This window comes from Zootermopsis nevadensis, unplaced genomic scaffold (assembly GCF_977971745.1).
Source record: "Zootermopsis nevadensis isolate Lab colony 2312 unplaced genomic scaffold, Znev_1.0 Znev_ptg000002l, whole genome shotgun sequence".
Lineage (NCBI taxonomy): Eukaryota > Metazoa > Arthropoda > Insecta > Blattodea > Termopsidae > Zootermopsis > Zootermopsis nevadensis.
Window position 1 is genome coordinate 12,137,501 of NW_028259134.1, and position 21,411 is coordinate 12,158,911.

The 21,411-nt window shown below is 38.5% G+C and overlaps 1 protein-coding gene across 2 annotated transcripts in view; it reads left to right on the plus strand.

Annotated features, from left to right (window-relative positions):
- Positions 1–20,377, plus strand: part of trx (histone lysine N-methyltransferase trithorax) — a 33,719-nt gene extending 13,342 nt beyond the window's left edge. For both annotated transcript variants that reach the window (XM_087349679.1, XM_022069008.2), the window contains 7 exons: positions 1,329–1,511; positions 2,438–2,710; positions 3,433–3,594; positions 6,148–6,260; positions 7,337–13,372; positions 16,066–16,375; positions 17,681–20,377. In XM_087349679.1, coding sequence (XP_087205805.1) covers positions 1,329–1,511; positions 2,438–2,710; positions 3,433–3,594; positions 6,148–6,260; positions 7,337–13,372; positions 16,066–16,375; positions 17,681–17,854 — 7,251 coding nt within the window. In that variant the 3' untranslated portion in view covers positions 17,855–20,377. The remainder of the gene's footprint in view (positions 1–1,328; positions 1,512–2,437; positions 2,711–3,432; positions 3,595–6,147; positions 6,261–7,336; positions 13,373–16,065; positions 16,376–17,680) is intronic.
- The last annotated feature ends 1,034 nt before the right edge of the window (positions 20,378–21,411 follow it).

Sequence of the window (21,411 nt, forward strand, 5' to 3'; positions counted from 1 at the left end):
CAGTAACAGATTTTCATACAATAAATTAATAAAATAAGTGAGATATGTACAATTGCAAAGAATATGTATTGAAATTATATATATACAAAATTCGAGCACACTTTTCCATACTGAGCTACAGTTTCTAGTTGTACAACTCTCATGCAGTCTTAAGTAATTACAATTTTTCATGGTGTCTATAAACAAAATGTAAAAGACTCTTACTGTTCCATCTAACATACACATACCAATTTCCTTTATGCCACGACACATTCAACATAATAACATTACTGGATTACTTAAAGTTGCAAATTTACCTGACTAATGTGTGTGTGCGTGTGTTTTTTATTATCATCATCATCATCATCATCATCATGGTTGGGGTCTGTAGTGGCCGTGCGGTCTGAGGTGTGGGCTTTGTGCCGCTTGGACCGTGGGTTTGAATCCCACTCAAGCCATGGATGTTTGTCCGCGTTTTTCTGTGTCGTGCTGTCCTGTGTACAGGTAGAGGCCTTGTGACGGGCCGATCCCTCGTCCAAGGAGTCCTACCGAATGTCTACACAACGAGCCAACGAAAAGTTGGGTCCCGCAGTGCTCAGGCACTTGAAGAACGGGCCGTTCCCAGTATCCCAGTATGGTTTCATAGTTATTTGGATAATTATGCCATTCATATACATTAATCATTATTCGTTCTATATTCTTCTGCAGTTTTATCAAGAGTCACCTGATGATGACATAATTACATTGAAACATGAAAGGAAATTGTTCAATGGAACAATACTGGTTTTGTATTTTAATTAATTATTTATTACTCGTGAAAAATCTACAGAGCTTGAAAAGTTGTGGAATTCTGACACATAAAATTTGTGCATTATGTATACCAACTAACTAAATTCACTTGCATTTGTATTCCAATTACTTAAAAAATAGGAGTCTATTTGTAATATTGGGTTTCTGCCTATCATATTTGCCCTTAAAATGTCATGATCATAGTTTTATCAAGATGCTGAAAAGTTATATGTTTTTGCTCTTCCCAGCAGTTTTTATCCGTGAGGAAATGCATTTTTTTTTCCTAATTCTTATAATATAATGGTATTTCCGTTTACCTCCTGTCCCTGTTTACTGCAGGCTTTCTGAATTTATGACTCTGATTTCTGGTTTGTGCTGTATCTTTCCCAGAATTAAAAGAATTAACTGAAGTTTTGATGTAATTCAGAGCCACGTAAAGTTCAAGTTGACTTCATCATTCTCACACACAACATTTTAAATATTTTGTCTTTGCTTATTATTTGTGTTACAAATTATGTGGTTGATTGAAGGGATTTAACTTCTTTTTTGCTTCCTTCCAGGTCAGAACATTACCAGTTCTTGGGAAACGAGCTGTACCGGATGTACAAAACCTTGTGTCTATTGACTTCTGGGAAAGCTATGATCCTGAAGAAGTTTGCAATACAGGGTTTGGACTCATTGGTTCAGATCCATTCCATGTTAGGGCTATGTGCTTTTTATGTGGCAGTGCAGGCCATGAAAAGGTAGAGTCATTGTACTACTTGTGTTTGTGTTTGTGGTGTTTGCATGTTGTATTTATTTTAATACCATAATAATCTTAAAAAATGAATGATTGTAAAGAACCCTATTAGTATCTAGTTTCTTGGCTCCTTTTTCATTATACAGAGCATTTGAAGTATTCACTATTTTCTTTGTCAAAGCTACCATATTTTATTAAATTTCTGCAGTAAAAATGTATAAGAGTATAAAATTTGAAATTTATGTATATAATGATATGACTCACATGAAGTGAAATACGGTGGACTCCAGTTCGTAGGGACTAGAACACTTTTGCCCAATTAAGCAGCTGCCCCAATGTTAAGACTTGGTCAAATGTGGAAGTGGAAATTAAAATACATCAAACCTCTCAAAACCACCCACTCCAGGAACAGGAGAAATACAAAATATTGCCTCCTCTACCATATCTGTCTACTGCTAAAGTCTCTGTGGTCCAAGCATATAGCCCAAAAAACAAAGCCTTGGAAGTTCTTAGAAGAGTCTGTCCAGAGAAACTAACCTTCCTTGAGAGTTGGCAACTTCCTGGCTGATGAGGGGGATCAAAATCAAAGAAATTTCCAAACTAGGCTGGCTGATGGGATTTGTAAGACTCACATCCAGTTCTCAAAATGTGTATTTTTAACATCAGATGATGGACAAGGTTCAGAAACTCATCAGTCCACACACTATTGTCAGAACCCTTCAGAATTGATTGGTAAAGCACTAGAAAAGCTATACAGGTTGGTTTCTCAGAAGACTGTGTTCTTCTGATATATTGATTGCAATATGTGATTGACTTCCATCAAAGGGGGGAATTTTTAGGCACAACTGTGTAGTTTTAACCTTATCATAAGTTATCATTTTAATAACAAATATGGGTCATTACTGATATTTTAATTTCTTGTTTACACAGCTCATCCACTGTGCATCTTGTTGTGAGCCGTACCACAAGTTCTGTCTTGAAGATGGTCTTCGTGACGCCAGTTTCTTATCTGATGGTAACAATGCAAACAGCAATGAAAAATGGCAGTACAATTGGGTCTGTCAGCGTTGTACAGTTTGCCATTCTTGTGGTCGTGGTCTTGGCCAACAGCTTAGTTGTCAGCGTTGCCATCGAACATACCACACTGAATGTTTGGGTGCGGATCGGCTCAGTAGTAGACTGCATAGTCCAGATAGACCATGGGTAAGGGAGAAAAACTTTAGAATTTCTACATGTGGTAGTAGAGTACATGTACAATTGTGGTAATTTTTGTTTTTTTACCAGTTCTGTATGAACATCTGGAAATTAGCTGTAAAATTATGTGAATGTTAGAAATGATCAGGAAATATTTATTACAATATTTGAAGGGGGCTAAGTGAAACCAAGAAAAATCCAGGATAATTTTTACTTTTTGTTTCTTGGATATAAAACGGAAGTGATAACCAATTCTGACGGGAATTTGTATTCTTAAAGATCTCCCTGAACTTTTTATTTTATTTATTATTAACTGCAAATGGGTTTTTACCCTGTGGCAGTGGTACTACAATAAGACAACAAAACAACACACCACACTCAAAATAAAACAACTGATAAGAACTACCGATATGCAGTATACAAAACTTATAGAAATAATAAGAGGTAATATTTTAATATATTATACTGTTCTCTAAACAAAACTTGTAAAAGTTATATTTAATATAAACTATTAATATGATGTATTATAATATTATATAAAGCAATACTGTAGAGAATATAGCCCAGTAAGGGTACTTCACAGTGTTGATGCCATTTGTATCACACCTGACTGTTGTGAGCAAAGAATTTAGTGGCCAGAATTTTCATTCATATTTATATGGCCCTTTCCTTTTGTAAATGTATCCCCCTCCCAACTCTTAAAATTTATATACCATATTTATTTTTTTTAGGTTTGCTCATCTTGTTTACGGTGCAAAAGTTGTGGAGTGGCAGATGTAACTCATTTTGTTGGAAATCTCCCTCTTTGCAAAATATGCTTCAAGCTGAGACAGAAAGGAAATTACTGTCCACTCTGTCAGAGATGCTATGAAGATGATGACTATGATACTAAGGTAAAGAGGTTGTTAAATTATAAGTAAATGTCATTTGTTGTCAGAATAGCCAGAAGTTTTACTACAGAATTCATGTATATTTTTCACATACGAGTTGCGATCGGAACGTTTACAGACTGTGTCAATAGAGGGCGAACCGGATGTAGTACGAGCTTCTGCCGCTAGGGGGTGTGGCCTACATTCATAGTGAATCAGTGTGCCAGCCGGCATCTTCGAATTAGCATTTGTTTCTTAGTTACGGGCGTTTTGGTAGTGCATTACACCGACCCTCCTGCGATTTCGGAATGGCGTGTGCATCAAATTTTGCCAAATACTCGCCAAAACGGCTACGGAAACCTATGAAATGCTAAAGCAAGCATTTGGGGAGTCCGCAATGGGTCGTGCACAAACTTTTGTGTGGCATTCATGTTTTAAAAATGGCCGAACCTCTGTCGATGATGACGAGCGTTCTGGACGACCATCTTCGAGCACAACGCCTGAAAATGTTACGAAGATTCGGCAGGCCATTCACGAAGATCGACGTCGTACCATCAACAACTTGTGCGACATTGTTGGGATAGGGTATGGGACCTGTCAGCTGATTCTAAAGGAAGAACTCCACATGCGACGCATCATGACAACGCACCAGCGCACACCGCCTTCAAAGTTCGGCAGTTTTTGGCCTCAAACACCATGGCCGTCATCCCGCACCCTCCTTATTCGCCGGATTTAGCTCCGTGTGACTTCTTCCTCTTCCCAAAGATGAAAATTCAGCTAAAGGGAAGGAGATTTGAGACGATAGAAGAGATTCAGGCAGAATCGCAGATGGTGCTTGACAGGCTGACAAAGAAAGATTTCCAGGGATGCTTCCAGGCTTGGCAGCGGCGCTGGGATCATTGTGTTCACTCCCAGGGGAACTACTTCGAGGGTGATGGATGAATTTAATACCTGAGATAAGTGTACGGGTTTTTATAGGCGCAGTTTTGAAACTTTCCGATCGCACCTTGTACATCATATGAGAATTGTTTAAAAATTGAAAACTGGGCAATTGGACTGTGTGGTACCAGAGCAAATGTCCATTTCACAGAAGGATGTAAGCAGTTTCTCTTCGTGAATGAGTTGGCTAGAGAATTAAAATGGCAAGGTGTGCTATATCTAAGATGTCTGTGCCTTAATCCACTGTCAAGGAATATGCATTGAAATTGCTTTGCAGTTTCCCTGAGCTGATTTTGCAGATTGTCAGCAAGGTCCTGGATTTGGTGAATTGCAGTGGAGTGGCAAAGGACGACAGGCTTAAGTCGTTGAACCTTACTCGAGCAAGACTCCTCACCTCCTGTTGTCAGTCCTTCTGTTACAAATTCTTCATTTCTAGAAGCTTTTGTCTTCCATACAGTTTATACTGTGATTTTGTAGCTAACAGTTGATTGATTTGCTTGTTTCAGAATTCTCACCCTGCGGAACAAATTTGATAAATATAAATGAACTGAATGATTATGTATGCACTGAACAGTATTGTAGAAAACATGTATAAAGTTTGGTTTATAGGTTTGGGTCATAGAATGACAACCCTGTTAGCACGTTCCTACCTGACTGAAGTCAGCAGTATAATTTTCAGCCTTCTAATATGAAATTGCATGGCATAGTACAAGGCCTTAAGTCTAGTGATAATGTCTTGAGTTTTTCCATCTCAGTTGCATGTTCCTCCTTTCCTCCTACACTTTTCAGTCTTTGATGTGATGTGAAATGTGTTGCTGCAGGTATTACTTTTTATATGATTCACTACTTTTAAAGAGAGAAACAAACTAATCCATTGCATTCAGTAAAAATATATGTCTCTTCCCATGTAATGTTAAAGTAAATTCTAAGTTTCGGTGGCCTATGTTTTGAGCTACCAGCACTCATATTTGTCTGACATAGTAGACAAATGTGAAATCTAAAACTAAACTGAGAAACCAGTGTATATTTTGACCGTAAACTGGCAGTCATATTGATAACATCTGCAGTGCATATGCTAGCAATATAAAACATGGATGCCACTGATTCTGGGTGCTTCTGTAGTGTGTGCCTGCAAGCCCTCCCTCATTCTTTTCCAGCTTAACCATCTATACCACCCTACCTGAACATAGACATTGGCTGGTGCCCATGCTGGTAATTTATGAGTTGAGCCAGCCTGCAGTATGCATTTGCCACAAGAGCAGTGGTCTTTTCAGAAGTTGGATAGGCCATACAAAATAGTATAATAACAATTTTAAGTGTGTAACATTGAAAGCATTGTCCAGCCTCCTGTTAAGCTGTTAACCTGTTTTATTTATAATGCATTGCATGCAAGTTCTGAAGTACCAGGATTGAATTTATATTATAGATGAGTATGGAGTCGACATTGGATTGATGGTCGCTGTTGGGGGTCTGCAATACAAAGCTTGAAGGAACTTGGACAAATAATTTTAAATGAAGAGATTAGAAGTTAGGATGTTGAACAAAATGTTTGAAACCTGAACTCCAAGCCCAGTTCTGCTAGACTAGCCTTTCCTTGACTTTTGTTCACCATGTAGTTATGCTGAGTTTTTATTACAGATGATGGAATGTGGCCAATGCAAGTGCTGGGTGCATGCCAAATGTGAGGGATTATCAGACGAAAAGTATCAGGTGCTGAGTTATCTTCCAGAATCCGTTGAGTTCATTTGCAGGTTAGTTATTGTTTTACCTTTTGTAAGTAAAAGTTTAGTGTACTGAATATAGTTACAGTTATACCCTGCAGCAGTACCTATAAAAAATCTTTGCAGAATGATTTGTGGTAGTGTCATGCCCAACACAGGAGTTTACACTTTGGTAATGACCATTAAGTCTGAATCATTTACTCTTGGGACAACTAATATGTCTTCACATTGTGTCTTAAAAACAGCCATATTTACCTGACAGTGGTGGGTATGAAGTGTTTGGACAAGGTAGAAGGTTGACTAGGATTGGGTGCCCTCTTTCCCACTGGTCCAACCAAGGTCAAGCCAGTTCTCATATCTAAAATTCAGTCCTTGCACGCATCTTACTAATCACCATGATTATAAAGGTAGCATGCTGCTCTGAAACATCCATTAACTTCAACAAGATTACATGGTGCAATATCCCAGAGGAGTCATCTCTGTAAAGTTGTTTGTTTGCATTTATTTGCATTAGGTCAGAGAAAATGTTGCTGGAAGCACACACACACACACACACTCATATTTATATGCTCTTCATATATGAGTTTTATGGTATGCCATGATGCCAGACATCCACTTTAGTCCTGAAGGTGGAGGCAGTATGTTTCTCCAAGACCATGTATAAAACTATGCCATGTTGCAACCCAGAAGACCACAGTTAAAATTTTCATCACTATGAGAACCTCAGATCTTAGCTTCAGTTTGTGTGTGCTTGTGAAGCATTTTAATTAATGGTACCTGTTAAAAAGTAGTTCAGTATAAATGATGTAGTGAAAGGTTAGAAGTTCAAATTATTAACTGTTGTAGAATCTTCTTAAATAACAACGATAATCTTAATGATTAATGTGTGAGATATTAATATTGAATACAGGAAGTGAATTTGGGCCAGATAAGAATTTTCAAGTTCTTGTCAATTGTGGCTCTAGAAATTATGTTAGTAAGTCCGTATTAAAATATATAAGTTATTCCTTGAAGATAATTAATACCAAAGAAACATGTGACATGAAATGTCCCTTATTGAGTATTATAATATATTTACAATATTTTTTCATGTTGTTTTTGTGTAGGATGTGTTGTGCAATTCCTCCAGCTCCTTGGTGGCTTGCTGTGGAGGAAGAGCTGAAAGCAGGATACCTTGGTGTGTTGAAGTCTTTAAGTAAGAATCGTAAAGCCTGTGCTATGTTGAAATGGAGCCCAAAGAAGCAGTGTTTGTGTAGACCTACCTTAGTGGCAAAAAGACTGGAGTTTCAAGAGATTTCTGATAGAGACACTGAGACTGATGAACAGTCAGATTCTGCAAGAGAGGACAAGAACATTTCCATTATTCCAAGGAAGGAAGATTTACAGTCATCTCAGGGGGAAATAATTTCTGCAAGTAAAATAACTCATCCTCTGGAAAAAAAGTCAGATGAGACACAAAGAAATCAGCATAAAGTTGAAACAGATCACACTCTCTTAAATAGTGTATCACAGCCACAATTACCCATCACAGATTCTTTGACAAGTATAACAGTGCCAGGGATTGAAGAAAAATGCACTTTAAATGTTGAAGTTTCCTTACCTGATTCCTCTAGTTCAAAAGATTCCTCAGTTAATCAAACTGATATGAGGAATTTTGCAGAAAAGTCGCAAGTAACAAACATTAGCATAACTAACACCTTAAGACAGCTTAGAGAGAAGTACAATATACGTGATTGCTCAGTTCGTATTGAAAACTGTGTACCTAAATCATCTTCAAAGCAACCACTCACAGTTAAAATAGAAGATAATGACACTGGTTTTTCACCTGATTCTACATTCAGTGAGTGCAGCTCAAAATCACCAGCTAAAGTACAAGTAGTTTCATTGGCCACCCCAGCTAGTGATTCTGGAATTGGCAGTACAGATGATGAACTAAAACCAAATTATATAGAAGAAGAGCAGGAATATGCGAAAGATGAATGTTCAGAAGCAGCAGAGTTTTCTCCTTCAGTTCAGTCTTCGCAACTTCTGGAATTTGCCTACAGGAACAATAACTCCTCTGATGTAGAGAAATGTTCTGAAATGAATTGTGACACTTCTGAAAATGTTACCAGTGAATGCATCAAAGAATGTTATTGTTTAGACCAACATACATTAACTAAACCATCTCCAACACTTCTGTCTATTAAAAAGAAAGTAAATGCAAATGAATATTCATCACTTCTTCAGTTTCATCAAGAAATGGAACAATTGATTGCTAGAGCTCAGTGCCCTGAATTATTAGAAACCTATCACCACACACTTAAAGAAGTATTTCCCTGGTTTGATCCGAAATATGCTCGAGTATCTATCAACTGGAAGGAAGGAAGACCTGGTCATGAAGAAAGTCTTCCTTGTATTCCTGTTCATGTAGAACAGGATCATTCAGTTAATGAAGAATTGGTTACAGAACAAATCCATGTAACAAGAAACATTGGAGGAACTGAAGGCTCAAATCATATGGCATCCAAATGTATGGTTGGCAAGAGTGATGAGTATTACTACAGCGGTTTCACAGTTCAAGATCTACGAACTTGCACCCTCTGTAAAGGTGTGGGTGATGGTTTGCCAGTGGAAGAGGGCCGTCTATTATACTGTGGACAGAATGAATGGGTGCATGCTAACTGTGCTTTGTGGTCAGCTGAAGTATTTGAAGAGATTGATGGGTCTCTACAGAATGTTCATAGTGCTGTCTCTAGAGGCCGTATGATTCGTTGCCGTGCATGTGGTAAGAAGGGAGCAAGTGTTGGATGTTGTGCTCGGAATTGTGCTGAGACCTTCCATTTTCCATGTGCACGTCGAATTGGTTGTTCTTTCATGGACGATAAGACTGTGTTCTGTTCGGCTCATCTTATGGAAGCAGCAGGAAAACCACTCCATCTGGACATAGAATTTGATATCCGCCGTCCCATTTATGTGGAACTTGATCGCAAGAAGAAAAAATTTGTGGAACCATGTCAGGTGAAGTTTATGATTGGTTCCCTACTTATTGAAAACCTTGGAGAATTTGTCTCTGCCTCAGATCATAGTGACATCATAGTACCTGCTGATTTTCAGTGTACTAGACTTTATTGGTCATCAGTAGAACCCTGGAGGATTGTGCGATATTATGTGAGGACAATGGTACATAGGGCAGAGCCTCAGCTCATATTGGACCTGGGAAAGAATCTCACAGTGGATCATACTCAAGAACAGAAGCTAGTAAAACAGAAACTAGAAGAAGTGTCTCGATGGCATCAGCAGTTGATCTCACACCAGAAGAGTACTGGAAAGAAAATTACAGGCAATTTGGAAACTTTTAAAACAAAAATTAATCATCTTCCATCAGAAACACATACTGTCACACAAAGTCTAAAGAAACAGCCTAAAAAGACAGCAGAAGAAAAGGTTGTTCAACAAGTAATGGATCAGCTTTTGGATGCAGTTTGCAACAAGGATGTAGAGGATAGCTGTCTATCAGACCCTCAGAATACAGCAGATCTTTTGCCACCAGAACTAAAGGATGCGATATTTGAAGATATTCCTCATGACTTGTTAGATGGCATATCAATGCAGGATATATTCCCAAAACTTATGAGTTGTGAAGATCTGGCTGCTGTGGATTTGAAAAGTGACATCTGCTTTGGATCAGAGGTTCCTAAAGAAGAGAAAGAAGAATTGAGTGAGGATGGAATCCTAGACACTGAAGTTGAGCAAGTGTCTTCTTGTGAACTAGTGAAAGGGAGGAAGCACGAACAGTCCATTTCAGAGTTTGGAACCCAGACAGATCTGTGGTTTCACCAGTATTCTGACCCCAGAGAACAAGTTCAGGAGTTGGTTGAAGACTTTTGCCAAAATGTGTATATGAAAGGATCTATGCAGATGAATAGCTCAAGAGAACTAAAAAGGAGTAAATCAGAAGTTATTCCCCAGCCTGTCAGTAAGAAAATCGGAAGCAGTGGGAGGAGTCATCAAAGATCATGTAGTTTGACATGGAGCTGCAAGTTGGATGGTACGTTGACCAGTTCAGCTAAACGACGAAAAGGGACAAGGACAATGCCAAGGAGTGGAGGGGAAGGTGCCAGTAGTTTGGTGATGGTTGTGGATAGTGAAAGAGCACATATGCTTCAGGAGCTGCGACTTCCAGATGGTGTTCTTGTAGCATTGGCAAGATCTGGAACACCTGGTATGGCTTCGTCTGTTGCTGACAGTGTGCGGGAGCTCAAATACCGCCTGGAAGAAGAGACTGCATCTAGTGAGGTTACCACATCTGTAGGTCGATGGAGGTCCACTCACCAGAAGGAGGAAGGGAAGGAAAACAAATGCTTTTTGTGGCATGGACGTTCACAACCTCGGATATTGCAGCTGGATGGTGCCGTTGATTCCAATAGTAGCAGCAGTAGTGGCAGTGAGGGAGGTTCTCCAACGAGACAAGTGGATGTTGATGACCTGAACCTTTTCCCTCCTACAGGTCCATGCAAGAACTTGCATAATGCAATAGCTGAAAGGATTGCATGTGAAGAAGAGCCTGTGAAATGTGATCGTTGCCATCGTACATATCGTACTCGAACTAGTTTTGAACGTCACTTGCCAACATGCAGCAGTGATTTCATTTTGTCTACCAGTGAGAGTGATTCAGAAAATACAAGATCAAGTGAGGAAGAAGGAAGTAAGAAACAGAAGTTCCCCCCAGTAAATTGTCAGAATGATAGTAGTCCTGCAGTGCAGCTTGATAATCTTTCAGAGAAACAAGTGAAAGAAGAAATTACAGAAAATATAAAGAGTAAATCTCAGTTTGCCTCTGCAATATTATCTCATTCACCTTCTGCTCAATCAAAACCAAAAGCCACACAGCCTTCACATAGAATACATGCAGTAAATGGAAGGCCAAGGGGGCGACCATCTTCAAGAACATACACTCCTAGATTTGTACGAAAAGAGAATCCACATCCAGTCATAAACATGCCCCCTCATTCCCAGCAGTCTGTGCCGTGTCAAACACATCTCAGCCAGCAGCCTGCAACACCGACTGTGATAATGCAACAAGTTCCGTCCACCAACATGGTGCCAGCTTTTGTTGAAGCTTTTCAACAACAGACAGGTCAGAGTCTGCAGTACATTGCCACCATTGATGCACACAACAATGGATACAACAAAACACCATACCTAACTGCAGCTCCCAATTCTCTGGTGCCAGGGACATTCCAGTTGCAGGCTTCCCCTGAGAATTATGTTGGTCTGCAAAATGGTGGAATCTCAGTTCTCCCTAGTGTACAACTGGCACCCCCTCAGCCAACTGTGATCGGGACACTCATACATCAGACTCCGCCAGCAACAATACAGTGTGTTGCTGCTGAGCAGGTTGTGTTAGGCTCAGCACCTGCAATTGAGATGTACACGGACCAAACAGGAGGCATGTACTTGACTAGTCAACCCATGTATTATGGTCTGGAGACGATTGTAAGTAACACAGTGATGTCGTCAAGCCAGTTTGTGTCAGCAGCAGTGCCTGGTATGATGGCAGCAAGTAGCAGCTTTTCTGCTACCACTACTCAGGTGTTTCAGGCAAGCAAGTTGGTGGAACCAATTGTGGATGTCCCGTCCAGTTTTGTCATCATGAATCCTCATACTGCACAACTTAATCCAGAGTCTGGGATGGGCAGACCAGACATGCTGGGCTGTACATCATCCTCATTACCCATGAATCTTCCATCTCCAGCTGCTCCCCAGCCATCTCCTCGAGTTATTCCCCAAACACAAGCTCCTGCAGTACATAATATTCCATGGTCATATCAAGAATACAGCAGCTCTGAATCATATATGCCTCCAAATGGGGACTTCAAACATTTTACACCCCATACCTCTCAAAATGTAAGAATAAATGTCTCAAATGTTTGCCGGAATGCCCCTTGCACTCCACCTACACCACCAGCTCCTCCGCCTTCCACACATGTACAGCTGGCCCCACAGCCTCCACCAACACCACCACCTCCCCTGCTTCCACGGTCACAGCCCTTGACACAACCATTACTACAGCATAAGACCACTGAATTCATAAAAATTCATGTGCCATTCTCAACAAATGCAAATTCTACTATGCGTAATCAGACCTTAGATTCCACTAAAACTTTTAAAACAAACAACCGTGTGGAGGTTCCCATTCGCACCATTAATCGTGTCTTTCCATTGAAAGTAAATCCATCTTTAGGTATTCCACAACCAGTTCCTAAAATAAATAAGGAACCAGGGTCAGATGAGGGAACACATAACAAACCTATCCAAGGAACAGATGGCAGAGTTACCATAATTCCCATTCCACAGAACAAAACTGGGAACAGTAATAGTAATAAACAACCAAACTCACTAAAATTGGTATTCCAGAAACAAGCACAGGATGGTTACTATAAGATAAGTAATCAGAATCATCAGTCTAAACTAATAGATACACCAAAGAGTGGTACTGTGTCTAATCAGCCATTGTCAGTCAGAGCTGTGAAAATAAAACCTCGTGTGGTTGCTGTCAGTGAGAAACAAAAAGAGGCACAACTTATAGGTACACCTGTTTTACAGACAGAGAGTAAAATGAACATACAAAATGGTACAACAAACACATCACACCTTCAGAATGGAAAGGTGCCTCCTTTCCAAGCAAAACATTTATTAGGTAGCAATGCCTCACCAACCATCACATACGAAGTACACTCACAGGATGGCTTCAGTTGCACATCGTCTTCCATCACAGAAGTGTGGCAAAAAGTCTTTGAAGCAGTACAAGAAGCAAGGGTATTACACAAGATGCCACGGTTGCCTGAAAATCCATTTAGTGCTACTTCTGCTGGTCTGCAGATGTTGGGTTTTCGGCACAATGCACTGCGGTACCTAGTCGAACAACTGCCAGGTGTTGGACGTTGTATAAAGTACAAACCACGTTATCACAAGCTCCGCCCACCTGGGCCTGATGAAGATGTAGATGCATTGCCACGAGAGAATCCTTCAGGTTGTGCCCGATGTGAACCCTTCAAGGTACGATCACCGTATGACATGTTTAGCTGGCTGGCTTCACGGCACCGGCAGCCACCAAAGTTCGTGATATCTACTGATGGTGAATCTGCAGTAAGCAACAGGTACTTTTCAATTTCTTTTTTGAGTGTTGCTACATTTCAAATGATCAGTAGGATATATGAATGTTTTAACAAATGTTATGATCATATTTATTATATAAATTTTCTGTGTTTTTCTTCTGTCTTTCTAGACAAATAATGGAATAGTGCCATAAAACTTGCCATGTCTGTTTTCTTCAATAACTTCCTTAGTTATAGGTTTTATCAAGCATCATGAAACACAGGATGTATGAGACTGCTTAGGATGAAAATACATTTTTTATTGTGCCAAGTAATCAGCAGAATGATCCAGTCTTTTCCCAGTGCTTAATGAGTTTCAAAATGTTCATGGTGTAACATTTATTTTGCATTAATTTTTTATGCTGTCTGGATCCTGTTATTTACATAGGAATGGTTAATTTTGTGGTCATTTGATGCACTGAATATGTGATGACATAATGGGATGTGTTTGGAAGAGGAAAGTAGAAAATGTCATATTCCAGTTTCTTCTTTTATCAATGGGGAGAGACAGGATCTCATGTTATCATGTTCTGGGACAGCAATTCATTTTATATATCACATCATGCAGGACACTTTGTTTCAGTGCCTGTACATGGTGAACTGTGTTGACTCTTCTCTTGTGCCGTTGTCAGACGACTAATCCAGAAAATGGTAGCCCTTAATCATGTATGCTTCTGTTGTTATCTTGGTTTTCGTTTATAGTGTTATGCTATAATTTCCATTATGCAAGTTGTAGTCTTTTTCTCTAACATGTACGAGGCTCGTCCACATAGTAAGTTTCCCTGGGGCCGTTTACAGAAACAAAACACAATTTCATGGAAATATTTATTGCAACAGATACAGCAAGTGTCCAGCTATTTTTCAACATATTCGCCACCGGAATTGAGACATTTGTCATACCGTGGGACCAACTTTTGAATACCTGCGTCGTAGAAGTCTGCCGCCTGGGATTGGAACCACTGTGTGACAACCATCTCCGCCTCTCTGTCATTCTCAAAACGCTGACGCTGACCGGACAGGAATTTCTTGAGGTGTAGGAAAAGATGGAAATCACTGGGAGCGAGGTCCGGGCTGTAGGGTGGATGATTAAACACCTCCCAGCTGAACTCCTGCAGGAGACTTGCTGTCCGTCGAGCCGTGTGCGGCCTAGCGTTATCACTGACCGCACTTCACAGTCGGCAGGAGCTGGAATAAGAACCTCCATCTTCAACAGCTGCAACGATGCTTAGTGCCGGTATTGTCTTCCTGCACGATAACGCTAGGCCGCACACGGCTCGACGGACAGCAAGTCTCCTGCAGGAGTTCAGCTGGGAGGTGTTTAATCATTCACCCTACAGCCCGGACCTCGCTCCCAGTGATTTCCATCTTTTCCTACACCTCACGAAATTCCTGTCCGGTCAGCGTCAGCGTTTTGAGAATGACAGAGAGGCGGAGATGGTTGTCACACAGTGGTTCCAATCCCAGGCGGCAGACTTCTACGACGCAGGTATTCAAAAGTTGGTCCCACGGTATGACAAATGTCTCAATTCCGGTGGCGAATATGTTGAAAAATAGCTGGACACTTGCTGTATCTGTTGCAATAAATATTTTCATGAAATTGTGTTTTGTTTCTGTAAACGGCCCCAGGGAAACTTACTTTTGGGACGCGCCTCGTATTACTTTTTACACAAAATATATACTTTAAAACTATTTGTTTTGCAAAGAACTACATGAAACCTCAGATTTTTTAATAAACAATGTCAATGAGGCAGGTTTGAAAATTCTTCAATGTTCCTGATCTTGAATTTAGACATTTCAGCTCATTCCTCATTTGAATTCTTCAGTAAGTCGTATGCATGAACTTGTATAAATTTGTGCAAGTCACAGATTGATGCTACCAAAGCAAAATATGCCTTATGTAGGATTTGAGGTTTTCACAGCGGTGAGTCTGAAGATTGCTGTCTTCTGGATTATTGCGCGGTTTGGAAATCTACCAGACCACATGGTGCAATAACTCGGAAGACAGCACTCTTCAAAATATGCCTTCTGTTACTAAATCATGTTCTGTGGGCAGTGATGATTTTTCAGTGACCAAGTGCTTAAAAACAAAGAATAAGAAGGATTTTAGGTTCTCACAGCAACAAATAATAGATGGCTATCTTCTGGGTTGTAGCACTGTGCAGTCTGGTAGAAGTTTACCAGCAGCTGGTGCTTGTAACTGACCTTTCACCTCTGTCAAATACTGAGGTTAAGAATGTGTGGCGAGTCTCCATTCTCCCATGTATTCGCAGCTTGGTGCTTAATTAAGCATAAGGATGTGTTCTTGGCTTGGTGCTTAATTAAGCACAAGGACAACTTTAGGAGCATTCTACCACCTCAGGTTGATATGTTTGTAGAAGTCTGTTTCAAAAATGTCTGCACACTCACTAGCTGGGCATTTTACTTGTATCTCAGTGGGCTGCATTATCCCACTATATATTGCATTGTTTTTCCTTTATAAGCAGTAGTCTTTCCTAAATGACAGAGAATCCATAATAAATTATTTATTTCTCTCTTCACTCTAACTGCATGGAGCAGAATTTTTCTTCAAAAGCTATGCTCACCTCTTCACTCAAGAGCCATTGCTGTATTTACCAGAATTTTCTTTTCCTCAAGGTTTTCATTTCTAATGTTTTGCTGTGTGTATCATCTTGTGACATAAACAAAAACATTTACAGGCGAGCTACCAGTTCGAACCTGCCGATGGCAATGCGTTTCCGACATCTCAAAGAAACGTCGAAAGAAGCTGTAGGCGTTTATCGTTCTAACATACATGGACGGGGACTGTTTTGCCTGCGGGACATAGAAGCAGGAGAGATGGTAATAGAATATGCAGGAGAAGTGATACGTTCCATGTTGACAGACAAGCGGGAGAAGTATTATGAATCAAAAGATATTGGATGCTACATGTTCCGTATAGATGATCAGTTGGTTGTGGATGCTACAATGAGAGGAAATGCTGCAAGGTTCATCAATCATTCATGTGAGGTAAGGTACTAATTTTTAAGTAATTCTGAGATAGAGTGAGAAATTTTTATTTCACACTTAAAGTCCAATTTAGTTCTTTAGTTTTGTCAATTTAGAGGTAAGATAGGTTAGTTTATAAATGCTGAATTATTTTATTACTTTCACAATACATTAATCCAACAATTTCAAGAAATTTTACTGATTTTGGTGTGAGTATTAAACTATTGATTTGAGTGTAAACCTTAGAATATTGTAGCAGTTGAGCATGTGGTCATCATATCACAATTGGTACTGTGTGGGAGGAGTATATCTTTGACAAATTATTTTGAATCTGAATTACTTCGCTGAACCAGATGTGTTAGAATAAGCCTCAGGACTCAAGTATAATGAATGTCTGATTTTGAATCCCGAGAAACTAAACAATTTGGAAGTTAAAGAACAGTATCTAATTAAAGTGTCACATAGTTTTCTGGCATTGTAAAACAGATGAAAATATGGATAGTATTAGAGAAGTGAGTATATCAAAACTTATACAAAGAGAGTCTAGGTTGCTGCAAGTTAGAGCACCATAAACCATGGTTTGACAGAGAGATGTCAAAATTAATAGATCAAAGGAATATTGCAATGGGAGCAAAATCCAAGTCAGTTGAATAGAGATAATCTGAACAATGTAAGATGTAAAATTAAAACTTTCAGAAACAGAGGAATAAAATATCTGAAAGAAAAAATTAGTGTGTTTGAAACAAACAGTAAGAACAAAAATATTGGTGGGTGTGAAATTTATTAAGTTTCACATCATCACCATATTTGTGATTATTTACTTACAGTTTTGTATGCATAATTTGTAGACATGTTTATGATCTACTCCATACAGAATTTCACATGCCTAGCTCCAATGGTTAATTAGTTGTCACAGTGAAACTAAAATCCCAAGAAAATGTTTGCATGGCCATCATGTTCTTTAACTTTTTACAGAAATTTTATCTTGACAAAAGTTTCGTGTATTTTAATTTTCTTGTACCATCATTTCAGGACCTTAATTGGCACTGGTGTCACTACCATCTCACAATTTTTTTGTGTCCGCCATGTTATTACTGAGTGTAGAAAATTAAAAAGTACAAGTTTAGGATGCCCTCCGGTAGCATAATGTCATTCGAAGTTTCATAAAAATCTATCCACCGGTTCTCAAATTGAAACATAGATAGGTGATTGGTCATATATGCATTCATTTTATACTCATCATGAAGTGAACACATAATAAGAACCAGAGGATAAAAGTCTTTAATGGTATAATGGTTTGTATATGCTGTTTTGAATTTGTTCCAGCCCAACTGCTATTCACGGGTGGTGGACATCTTAGGAAAAAAGCATATCCTGATTTTTGCTCTCCGTCGCATACCACAGGGAGAAGAGCTAACCTATGACTACAAGTTTCCATTTGAGGATGTTAAAATCCCTTGCACATGTGGTTCACGGAAGTGTCGAAAATACCTAAACTAAAGAGGAATTTCTTGTTATCAGTATTTTTATATTATTCTGCAGTTCATCATCTGGTTCACTATGAGGCATTTGGATGACACATGGTTTTATCACTTTGGTCTGCAGGTTTATATAATTTTCAGAGAACTGAGATGTATGAAAGGTGCTTGATGTATGTAATTTGTAAGCTGAATGACCTTGCATTCTGGTGGCCTATACTGATCAGTGTTGATGTTGGCAGTTACAATGTTTGGGGTACATAACTCACAGAATAGTGGATTTTAAGTATGCTTTTTATTGTATGACACTTAAACCACTGTTCTGATAGGGTTTAAGTGTAAGAAAAATCTGTCCTGCACATAATGCACATAATGTTTTGCATTAAGCTCTAAGTATTAAGCTAATACATCAGTACTCGGGTAGACATTTTCTAAGACTCCAGCTGAGCAGTTGAAAATAATAGTTGCTCGTTATGATATAAGTAAATTTTTTGTACATTATTGTAAAAATGAAAATAACACATTGTAATGTTTAGTCATAAAAGGAAGGTACTTAGTGCGTTCTAAATTAATTTTTACCACTATGTGGTAGATGAATACCAGTTTGCACTATTTTATTATGAGGGCCTGTGATCTTTATAGTCATATCTTAAGATGATGTGCTATCAACGAAAATGTGAATCCAGTTGGGTCACAAATATTTGTATACATTTTATCCCGTGGATACTCCTTGTGATACTTTTCTTGTAATTTTGGCTCCAAAGCAGCAGCAGGTTTTTAGGTGGTTGAGTTGTGAAGTGGAGCCATCTTGTATATTAGTATATTAATTAATACCGAAGGGTACAATATGTAAGTGTGATAAGAACAATTTATTGAAGACTGGTGCTTCAAGGAACACCTGTGAATTTAATATTTTTTTTCTGAATATTTTTCCCTGTTGATTATTAATCATGTCACATGTAGATTTCAATTTAAAATGCAATGTAAATACTTATATTTGCATGGCAACATTTCACTTTTTTCTTTCTTGTATGAGTCAATTCATGTACACCATTACAGATAAATAATACACTACAGTCATACACAACCTTACCAGCTTTGTAATAAATATGTTTTTTGTATGGAACACAGTGAATTGATGTCTTCTTCTTTGTTCTTATTTAATAGGCAACAGCTTGTATATAATTACTCTGTTGTGCTTTATTCATCATTTAAGTTTTTATATATTACAACTACAGCATTTTGGAGGTTGGTTCTTGTTCTGTTGTGAGATGATCAGTGGGTGGATAAAACCCTACTCTGTTGGTTTCCTTCAACCCTTCACTAAGTCAACCATGGAGACTAACAGAGTAGGGTTTTGTCCTACCATTGTCACTTGAAAACAAGTAGAACCAGCTTCCAAAATGTTGAGGTTTTAATTTCAAAACACTTGGACAGTGAATGGAATTATATACATTCTGTAACACCATCATTACATATCTTTAAATTAAGCAACAGTGTGTGTTCATTATTAAAATACATCCAAGAAGAAGTGCCAGTCCCTCTTGCCCAGTTGTATCAAAGTACTTTGACAATGAAGCAGATTTAAAACACTTATAAAACAGTGGTTAAATAACCCATTTGGAATAATTACAATATTAAATATGGAATTTCATTAAAGTATCATTTTCATTCCTGTGATTATTCATTTATCATATTTAATTTTTCATAAAAGTCACAGTTTTGACTCATCCACAGAAACAATGTTATTAGAGAAAGTAGAGGTGAGTGATATATTGATTACGGTGATTTTAAAACTTCCCTGAAAATCACCACAGTTACTTCATATCTGAGTACTGATTATAGGCATCAGTGTTTATAGATTGCTTGTTTGTGGCAGCGCTAAATAGCTAATTTGCCAGGAACTACTTATTTGTCACTATAACTGGTAACTGCCATCTAGTGATTACTGGAGTTACTGTTTACATTTCATTGACTAGTAGCTGCAGAAGATAGCTAGGTTGTTAGTGACCAGTTATTTGATTTACTGATACCTGCCATAACTTGCAGACTGATGAATGATACAATGGAAGGCAATCTCTTCACCTCTCTTCTTTTTGTTCTTGCCTTATTTTTGTGTATTTGAATTTTTTTAAGAATATTGACATCACTTATGCATGGTTTTTTTATCCTTTCTTGGACTTTTTTGCATTTACTTTACATATAAACTATGATAAATGCAATGTATAAATAGTAAAAATCATAAATCTCCAAAGGGCTTATATATTATTGTTAATACCTCACTGCTGTTTTATTATGTTTTGTCATTTTTTCTATTATTGGAGATCTGAATGGGTTTGCAATTTTTATGTTGTTACCTTTAGGAATTTAGTAACTAAACTGTTTTCACAACTTTTTGAATTGAAAAGATGTGTCTTGTATATCAAAAATCTAGCAGAGTGCAGTCTTAAAACTATGACCTTAGAAGTTGATGCATCATCATTTAATAATTATGGCAATTTATGAATGAATACATAGCTCAATAAATACATTATTTAATTCATCATCTCATGTGACAGCATAAATGTTTTCCCCCTACTTTCCCAGGCTTATAGAGCCATACAAGTAACTGGAAAAAAGGACAGCTAGTGATCATGATCGTTGCTTATAATAATTGCCACCTGCAAGTAACTTTCACTGAAACCATGGTCAATGAAAGATCACTGGATTGTTCATCTCTTAAATTACTTAAACTAATAAAGCTAATGCTTTCCAGGACTTGAGATTTATTTTATTTTCTTTCTATACCCTTTTCACTCCTATGTGGAGCATAGGGGCCTCCGTTCAGATGTTTCTTGATCTATTTAGACATTTGGTAGGACTCCTTGGATGAGTGATAAACCTACTGCAAGGCCTCTATCTGTGCACAGGACAGCACAACACAAAGACGCTGACAAACATCCATGCCTTGAGTGAGATTCAAACCCACAGTCAAGATTTATTTAGTGTTTTGAAAATGACATCACTTCATCCTCAGTTTATGTTTGAAATTTTAACAACAGTTATTACTTTGAAAGATGCCACTGAGACCCAGCTACATCCTGACAACTTCAACATGAGATTTACTCTTAGTCAGTCATGGAACCCAGCCACCAATGATAGAAGGATGGACAGATGACTGCCAGCAGTTTAAAATGTGTAGGTTAAACAGTGTGATAACTCACCATTGAACTTCACCCACTGTTCTTATTGGTTCTACCAGATAAGGAAACAGGGTTGTGAGAGCCAGTCATGGGGTAAAAATAAAATGGGTAGTCACGTTCATCACATCAACCCTGATGAGTTCAGCCTGTTTCAGAGAGATCCCAGACACAGGATTTATGCAAGATGGTATGCCCGTGAAATGAACATGAAAGCCAATGAGGTATATTAAACAGCAAAGAATGTATCTGTGTAAACAATTGGAGCTCAATCTGCAGTTGTCTTCTACAGCTGTTCATGTCTTTAAAGGATAACTTATGGTACATCCATATTATTCATTGTGAAAGCTGGAGTGGCAGTAGGGCCATGTAATTGGCCAATTTATAAGAATGTAATTAA